General features: G+C 40.3%; 1 protein-coding gene across 1 annotated transcript; it reads left to right on the top strand.

Moving 5' to 3' along the window:
• The first annotated feature begins 255 nt into the window (after positions 1–255).
• LOC132296224 (F-box protein SKIP23-like) lies at positions 256–4,739 on the top strand. Its single transcript, XM_059794435.1, has 4 exons — positions 256–270; positions 3,528–3,754; positions 3,869–4,326; positions 4,447–4,739. The coding sequence occupies exons 1-4, from the start codon at positions 256–258 to the stop codon at positions 4,737–4,739; spliced, it is 993 nt and encodes a 330-aa protein (XP_059650418.1).
• Positions 4,740–9,895: the final 5,156 nt, after the last annotated feature.

Genomic DNA, 9,895 nt, shown 5'->3' with positions numbered 1-9,895 from the left:
TAATCCAGTGGGTTTCTTTAAACCATCACGAGGTTTGCGACAAGGTGATCTTCTTTCTCCATACTTATTTATTCTTTGTGCTGAAGCATTATCATGTTCTTTGCGAGTTGTTTGTCATCATCATGTTATTTCCGGTATTAAAATTTGCAGACAGGCTCCGAAAATTTCCCACCTCTTTTTTGTAGATGACTTCATTATTTTTCTGTAAAGCTTCCAAGTCTGAAGTTACCTCTATAAAAAATAGTCTTCATCGATATGAGCAAGCCTCAGGTTAGCAAGTTAATTTTCAAAAATCTTCCATTTTATTTTCTAAAAATATGCCTTAGCAGGGAAAAAAAGAGATATGTAATATTCTGGTATTCGTTAAGAAGGTCTGAAGGCGAAATATCTAGGCATGCCAGCCATCATTGGGAGATCAAAATGGGATGTGTTTCACTTTGTCTATCAACGAGTCGTTAATCGTTTGGCAAGCTGGCAATCCCGCCTTCTTTCTTCAGCAGGCCGCAAGGTTTTTATCCAAGCTGTGTAAAGTGCCCTCCCGACCTATGTGATATCGTGTTTTAAACTTCTAAGGAAGCTTTATTCATCCTTAACTTTTATTGTCCGGCGGTTTTGGTGGGGTTCCCAGAATTTTTCCAAGAAACTATGTTGGGTGAAGTAGAACGATCTCTGTACAAGCAAGGATGTTGGTGGTTTGGGCTTCCGTGATTTTACAAGTTATAATGTAGCACTTCTCGCTAAACATGGATAGAATTTCCAGGTGCAGAAACAAGGGTTAGCTTTTCAGCTTTTCAAAGCTAAATATTTTAAGAATTGTTCTTTTCTCCAAGCTTCCTTCGGATCCAATCCATCTTGGGCATGGCAGAGCATTTGGTCCACACAGCGCCTTTTGAAAGAAGGAACTCATTGGATTGTTGGGAATGGCCAATCTATTGATATATGGTTTGACAAATGGATCCCAAATTTTCTTGGTACGCTTCAAAAGCCCTCATCCCCCGCTTGTCCCCAAAAAGTTTCTCAACTTATTGATCCTTCTTCTAACACTTGGAATATGCATGAGGTGGTAAAATGGATGCCTACTTCGATTGTTAATCATATCCATCACTGCCATTTTAGTTTCTTTAATATGGGAGATACACAAATTTGGGCCCCGGATCGAAAGGTATTTTTTCGGTTCGATCTGCGTATTATCTAGCTACTAAACTTTTGCATGGGAGTAATTTTGTGTCTTCTCCAACCGATGATGGCAATCAATTATTAGCTTCGTCTAATAAAGTATGGTGTGGAATTTGGTGATGCAAAGCAACAGAGAAAATTAAGATCTTTGTCTAGAAATGCTGCAAAAATGCTCTTTCAGTTTATGCTAATCTTGTTTCCCGAGGAATTGGCAAGGACTCTATATGTTGTCGCTGCGGTCTTGCAGAGGAAAATTTAATTCATATGTTATTTTTATGACCCTCTTCTGTTAGTGGTTGGAAATTGTCGCCATTTTGGTTTGATTTTACTTTGACTCAGCCTTCTTTTTTTCAAGAGTGGTGGGGGAGCCTAATTTCTTTGTGGGGCATTTCAGCAGAAGGCCTTAAAGCTCTGAGTTTTGTTGCTACTTTTTGTTAGCAAATTTGAAAAGCTCGAAACTCCGTTATTTTTAAGAATGAATGTTAGGATGATATTCGAATAGTTAATTCAGCCAGCTCTCTTTATTGGGAATTTTTGGAAGCTTCGGTGTCTGGACTTCCTCTCTCCATGGCTACTGTCACAGCGAATATCAATTCTTTTCCCTCAGCTTCTGGATGGACCCTCCCTCATGTTGGTGAGATCAAATGTAATGTGGATGCCTCGTTCTCTTCAACTTCCCTTTAGGGGGGTGGTAGGGCCGTGTTTCGTGATGAAAATAGGTTCATTATGTATGCAGTTGTGTTTTGTTCTTTCAAAGCTCAGAATGCTTCTTTGGCTGAAGCTGTGTGCCTTCGTAAGGCTCTGTTATGGGCTCATCATTTTTCATTTCCTCGCTATTGGTTTGAGACTGACTCTTTGATTGTTTGTAAGGCTGTTTTGGACGCTGATGTTTGTTCCGTGGAAATGGCGGCTGTGATTCATGATATTCAGTGTGGACTTCAGAGAGTTCTCTCGTTTCGACTTAGCCATGTGCGTAGACATGGCAATGAGGTAGCCCATATGATTACTAAACTTTCTCAAAGTTATAGTCACGAAGACATTATTCTTTCTCATATTCCATTGGATATCCTCCATCGTGCACAGCTTGACTTACAGTGATTTTTGAGGCTTTAGTTGTTGTTGTTGTTTGCCAGGAAAAAAAAAAAAAGAAAAAGAAAAAAGAAAAAGGATTATATATATTATAGGGTTAAGGGTATTAAACTCACCCTCAATTATAACCCGATTACAAGAAACTTCCTGAAGTAAGTAAAACCCTCTAAACTATCGTTTTGTTACACTTAGTCAAGAACCGTTAAGCAACCGTGAAGCAGCCGTTAACAGAAAATGAAAATTACCATTTAACCCTCGTGTTAAATATATATATATATATATATATATATATATATTATTTTATTTTATTTTTATTATTTTTTTGAATAGGCTGATGTAACAATTGTAATCTTGTGTCCAATGAAAATTGCCCAGAATTATTTTATTGAAGTGGACAAAAACAATTCTCCATCAATAAGAGAATGACAACTCAATTAGTGGAGAATTATATATATATATATATATATATATATATATATATAAAATAGTAATTGTATTTCTTCTCTATCGGCAGCCTCCACCACCCTCCTCTCCGTGTCCATCTCGTAGCATTTGTTGGGGCCAACAAGAAATTGAAGGAGATGAGAGGAAATTGTGAAGTTATAACATCAAAATGGGTTCCAATTTAAACAGGTTGTATACTGGGGTTGATCGGATTTGGTGCTGGGTCTCTCTCCATTGAGAGCATCATGTGCTAAGAACAAACCCAATAAATTGCAGGCGAGGACTTGGTCTTGAGTTTGGATATATATATATATATATATATATATATATATATATATATCGCATTGTACAGAGAACCCCCAAATTCGAAACCCTAATTTTCAGTCTTAGCAAATCCTCTCATTCGCCATTGATTTTCAACAAATCCTTCTCATTTGCTTTCAAATCTCCGTATTCAGGTGACTCGATCTCAAATCTCCATATCCAGTTCAGTTCCATTGCTCATCGGTAAGCTCACCGGCATCTTCCAAGTTCATCGCCACCATTGTCGTAATTCATTGAAGCTTCACGACTCATACCGTCGTTACCGCCACCGTTCTAATCCGCGACCATCGTTAAGAACAAAAGTCGCCGTCCGGTGGGTTCATCCTTGCTTGCCGCCGCTGTTTCAGTTCAACTCACTGCCGTCTGCCCCTGTGGTTCAGCGTCGCCATCGCGAACAGTCATTGTGTTCTCCGGTAAGCTCGCCGTCACCGAGCACCTCGAGAAACTTTTGGTTTCAGAGCATAAGAATGGCGTAGAGAGACAGAAGAGTCCAGTGGTCTCAACTGCCAGAAGATCTCCTGTCAGTGATGATAGAAAAACATCTCAACACTCGCATCGACAATCTCCGATTGCGCTCCGTCTGTCGTTCATGGCGTTCCTCAATTCCACTCTATAACAAACCCCTTCCTCCTCGTCCTCCTGTGCCTCTCCGATTTAGAAACTGCAAAGGCGTCGACGGTTACTTCTCTCCCATCAAAAGCACCATCTACCTCCTCCAACCGCCCAATTAACAAAATCCCACACCAAATTCCATTCCCTGGTTGGTTAGGGTTGAAGAAATTGAAATTGGCAAATTTCGTGCCCTTCATCCTCTCTCTGGAACTAAAATGTCCAGAAAGTTTCCTAAACAACTTAATTTGCTCAACTTTCGTATCACCAAAATAGGTAAATCCTATCGTCTTTGTTTTAATATTGATCCAAGTGAGGAATTGGAGGAAGATGAACCCTACTATTCTTTTTATTCTTCTTCTAGTGATGATGATTCTCCACTTTTTGAGAAAGTGGTTGTGTCCTCGAGTCCATGGTCTGGTGTTGATGATCAGGTGGTCATGGCTATCGAAGATGGAAAGTTGTGGTTTTTCAAGTTGGGAGATAAGGAATGGACCAGAATTGCTGGTTGGGAGCAGTCTCAATATTCTTACCATGACTTGGTGCATCACAAGGGACAGTTTTATGCAGTTGGGTGTAGAGGAATGACTCTAGTGATTGGTCCAGACTTGAACCCTAAGCCAATTGCATCGTTTGGGCCTCATTATGGCTGTGATGAAAGACTACGTTTGGTGAAGTCGTGTGGTGATTTGTTTTTGATTGATAAGGGAAAAAATATTTTTACATACCAATATGAAGATGAGATATGGGATCCCATTGAGTCGTAAGCTAGAGATGATCCTCTTAACAAGGTTTATTTGAAAGTTTTTAAGTTGAATGAGACGGAAAAGAAATGGGAGCAGATTCTAAGTTTGGGTGATCGAGTGCTGTTTGCTTTTGATGCCTGCTCCTATTCTGTTTCGGCTCCAGATTTCTCTGGTTTGAAAGGGGATTGCATTTACTTTTCTGAACCTTTGTTTGCTGAGTATGAGGGCACTGGCGTTTTCAGCTTTGTGGATAACAAGTGCAGGCCTCTAGCTTATTTTCCGGACCATTCACAGATCTTTTGGCCACCGCCCCCTTGGCTTAAGCCAACAGCATGTGCCATCAAGAAATGAATGTCAAGTCATTCTCAATATCTAAGTTTAGACATGGTGAAATTGAAGAAAAATTCTTTTGATGTTTCCTTTGGGGATTTTGATTTAAATTATCTGACTTTAATGTCTGAACCATTTTTCTCGACAATTACAATTACAAGACCCCCATTCCACGGTCCCCAAACATGACATGAAATGAATGTTATCATTATAATTTATGTGCAGAATTTTTCTCTAATGGTGAATGTGCACACCTATGTTCATTATATGTCATATTCAGAATAGTAATTGTTGGGGAAGAAATTCGAGCGGTCCGGAACGACTCTCCAAAACAAAAACAGCTATCAACTCAACGAGGTTCAGGAGACGGCTATCAAGTCAACGAGGTTCAAGAGAGAAAAAGAAGTTCGTAGCCAAGTCAAAGAAGGTTTTTCTCATACCTCATTTAATGGTCAGTTGAGTGTATTCCGACTGCAGCGATTTGATTTATCATTAATAACGGCTTTAATTATCTTCGTCAACTGAATGTTTTCATTCTTATAGTTCTTTCTAATCAATTTCAACTTTCATGACTTAGGAAGTTGTGGTCCTTTTAAGAGGATAGGAAATTCTATATTCATACATATAATGTTTTTCAAGGGGTTAATATATGATAGTCAAATGGAACAACAGAGTACAAAAAAAATAAAAATCCTTTTCTCATATTTCTTGCTTCAAAATTCATTACAAGTATCGTCGATCAGTTGTGTACTCTCTTTTCCAAACCATTGGCAGGTCTTTTGGTCACCCCTAGCTTGGCTTAACCCAAGATCATGTGCCATGAAGCAATGAATCTTTTCCTTTTCTAATGCTTGCACTTGATTAAATAAGTGGCTGAGAGGTAGGGCTGCAAGTTGGGTTGGCCCAACCTAGCCCAGTCCCAACCTAACCTCAACCCAAATCAGGTTGGGTTGGGCCAACCCGAATTATATTCAACGTAGGTTATGATTATAACCCAGCCCGAATATTTTTGGATGGGTTGGGTCGGGTTGACGGGTTGAAAACTTTTTTTTTTTTTTTTTACATGGGTTATCTATCTGCAACAATCAAAGGTTCAAAACCCATATCGGCATATCATTTCAGATTGTTTAAAAAATCAAAAACCAGTTCTTTCTCTGCAACAACTGCAAACTACAAAAACTTTAAAGCTCATATATTTCAGTTTCATCTATCTGCAACAATCAAAAGTTCAAAACCCATATCGGCATATCATTTTAGATTGTTCAAAAAATCAAAAACCAGATCTTTCGGTTTCCATCGCCCGCTGTTCCAGATCAAGTTCGCCGTTCGCCGTCGGCAAAGCTTCAACCGCTGTCTCTCAACTCTCAAGCTTGCCCCCCTCTCTCTCTCTCCAACTACTACCTTGAATGTATGGGGACGGTATACAGAGAAAGAGAGAGAGAAAGAAGAGAGAGGAAAGAGAACGAAGGAAAAAAAAAGAAAATTTTTTTTTTTTATTTTTTTATTTTTGGGTTTTGAACCCGAGCCCAACCCGAATATGTCTAGGTTTTGACAAAACCCAACCCGAACATGAACCCGATTTGTAAACTTAAAGTCCAAATTTCAAATTTTCGGGTTGGGCTGGGTTAGCCCGCCCAAGTTGCAACCATACTGAGAGGAAAAGAAAGGTAGCGATTGGGCCGGAAACTTTTTTTTCAAAAAATTGGAGAGAAATGGAAGGATTTGGAAGGAGAAGGAGGGGCTCACTAAACCATGCATAGTGATTTTCTTGTCCTTCCAAAAATGGAGGAAAAGGATAGGAGAGGTTCCTAAATACTCGTTTTGACATTTTTGTGTAAATCTCTATGAAAAAATTTCTCTGATTTGTCCTTTGTACCATGTTTAGATGACTATACTTAGAACACATGGAAGAGCATTAATTATATTATTTGATTAAATGTCGCATAAAATCAAATAAATGCCATTATATTAGAGCATTATATTAATTGTATCTCAATTATAATTTTTTTTTTTGGGTATGTTTAGGATTCATGCTTAAAACCTTTTTCCCGTTTGAGGTACACATTTTGAAGTGGGTCGTCTCCCTCAACCAAGATGTGCACGTAGAATAAGAGTCTGGCAGCATTCAAGTTAAAGTGACTTATCAACTCAATTGCATTAAACTTCTTCTTACTTTTATACTTTTTCCCCTAATTATTATTGTTTAACTTAATAATTAATTTTTCCTTAACATTTTTTTTTTTTTACTTAATTGTAGGTTTCACTAATAAAGATTAATGAATGCATTATAATTGAAGGCTAAATGCAAAAAAAAAAAATAATAAATAAATAAAAAAAAGGGAAAATCTGTAACTAACCCCCTGAACTATTAAAAATGCAAAAAAACCCTCTGGACTATGCAAAAAAGTTGCAGATCACCCCATCCGGCCAAAGTACGGTGAGAATTAGCCATTAAAATTTATGGAATTATTTTAAAGACCATATTGCCCTTAGAAGCGTGAAAGGACAAGAGTGCCCTTGCCAAACGTGGCTTTCCCGAAAAAACAAACATGGTTTTTACTTTCCGAAAAAACGGCTTTTGCTTTTTGAAAAAAAAAAAAAAAAAAAAGCCAAACATAACTTCAACCAAATTTCCCCAAATCAGGAACTCAGCAACTGGTTGGGTTTTTTACTGCCGACGAACCCATATATCAACAACTAGGAGGCCATCACCGTCTGCGCCGTCAATAACACTAGGATGTCAGATCTACTCTCACCATCTGCCGCCATCGACAACATCGGGTTACAAGGCCGGTATGATTGTTGCTCGCCGGACTGAACTGGGTTTGGTCGAAGAGGACGGTGGAGTTACGACAAGAGTTAGCGACGTAGAAGGAGTCACCATCGTCGGAGCTTCCTGTCGTGTTGCCTTGCCATCATCAGTTTTCTGATCGACGAGGTACAGCCACGGTCGACACGAGTTCTTATCACAACCACCGTCCTCCGTTGCGAGCTTCGTATTCAGCAATCAATTCCTTTATGGGTACAAATTGAAGCAAAAATCGCTGATTTAAAAGCTCGATTCGGAGCTTCAATGGTTGAAAGGAATGCATTTGCAATTATAGATTGTGGAGGGAAAAAAACTCCCTCCAATAAGAAGCGTACACGTCATCACTACACATATCTACATTCCAAAGACATATGAGGCCCGTCATGCTCAAGCCCAAATTGAGTGTATTTTTAGCCCAAGACCATTGTTATTTGTCTTCCAACCTCCATCAAGGCCGAATCAAGAGGTCATCAGCCTAACTTGTTAATATTTAACATCCGGTCCGTTACTCAAGCCCAGCTGGATCAAAGTATGTTCAGCCCAGTTATTCAAGAATGCACAAGTCTTACCAGTTGAAGGATTTACCGTAGAAGGAAAATTCTGAGATAGGAAGTTCTGTACAAGGCAAGTTCTATGTATGGAAAATTAGACAATGGAAAGAACTCTATTAGTAAAGAATGTTTATATAGAAAGAATTGGAGGACAAGTAAGGCGAGTCCTACCATAATTTTACAATCTTTTGTATATAAATAGAGGCTTAGACCTCCAATAAAGGGATCAAGCAATTCTATGCTTCGACATATATTGTTCTTGTTTATTTTTACTATTGATTGAGTGAGTTGTTTTATTTTTCTTAATCATTATTGGTTGAGCAAAATTTTGCACCTACACTTTGGCGCCGTCTGTGGGAACCGTATAAAAATATACTCCCACTTGTTCTTCAAATCAAATCCTTAGTCGTATCTGGAATGTCAAACGGAGAGTCAGTAATGAATCAACAGATAGAATTGATGCAAAAGATGCGAGAGGAGTTCTTGCACCAATTTGAGACACTCCGGTAAGCAAACGATACGAGTATCGCCCAGATAGCTGCGCTTCAACAGCAAACTCATATGCTGCACACGGCAATGGCCAAGCTAACGCCACAACCACCACCAGGCGATGCTGCAGCACCACCCCCCACCCAGAATTTACCTCCAGTTCATGAGCCTCCGGCCAATGGGACACCAGCCAACGGGGCTCGACTTAATGAGGTTCAGCAACAGCAAGGGACAAGGTCCGAGGCGGTTGCTTCGGATAATCTCCCGCGTCGCACACAGGACGAACAGGCTGAGTCCAGCCATAGGCTTACGGTATGGTCCAATGGCGTTCCAGATGGCGCACGCGTACAAGATGCCTTCGACGAAAAGAAGCTATTAAGAGTTCAGACCCCAGCCGAGATGGCTAGAGAGCACAAGAACTCCTTGGTCAAGACCCCCTTTACTGACGATGTGTACCTTGTGGAGAGACCAAGGAAGTTCACTATGCCATCTTTCACCCAGTTCGATGGGGCAGGAGACCCCTCTCGGCATCTTAATCATTATGCGCAAAAGATGGCACTGGACGATCATAACGATCCGTGGATGTGTAAGGTTTTTCCTACCAGTTTAACCGGAGCAGCGTTAGAATGGTTCAGGAATAGGCCACACAAGTCTATCCCTGATTATGAGACCTTGTGCACTATGTTCTTAGCCCAGTATTGCGGAAATAAGAAGCAGAAGAAAAATATCACCAGCCTTTTCACCATAAGGCAAAAGAAGGGAGAAACTCTGCAAGATTTATTATCCAGGTTTAACATGGAAGCCTCGGAGATAGCAGATTGCCACCTTGCCACGGCAATCGAAACATTTAAGTTGGCAATGATCCAGGGAACCAAGTTTCACACATCCTTGATCAAATATTCCCCCCCGGATATGCAGACTTTGAACGCTAGGGCACAAATCTACATTCGGTTGGAGGAAAACGTAGCCCACCGTGCACAGCACGCTACCCTCGTCACAGTGGAAAACAAGTCTCGAGAGAAAGCTGCAAGCACAAGGATGCAGAAGGTTCCTCATGCTACCACACAAGTCACCCAAGCGCCTGAGAAGAGGCAAAGGACAGAGGACAGGCTTACCCCTCTCCGTACTACCTTAGCGCGCCTATTCCAAGAGAATAAGACGAGGTTCGCAACTCCTCAGCCCATGAAACAACCCTTGGAGCAGAGGGACAAAAGCAAACATTGTGCCTACCATAGAGACTATGGGCATACCACCAATGACTGCAGGTCCCTTCAGCGACAGGTAGAAAGCATGATAGCGAGAGGAGAGTTGGTGGAGTATCTCGCCAC

Source organism: Cornus florida, unplaced genomic scaffold, assembly GCF_030987335.1.
Source record: "Cornus florida cultivar Cherokee Brave unplaced genomic scaffold, ASM3098733v1 CherokeeBrave_3.0.0_Hap2_Chr02, whole genome shotgun sequence".
NCBI lineage: Eukaryota > Viridiplantae > Streptophyta > Magnoliopsida > Cornales > Cornaceae > Cornus > Cornus florida.
Note: the sequence above shows the minus strand (reverse complement) of the source record. Positions and strands in the feature narration are given on the sequence as shown.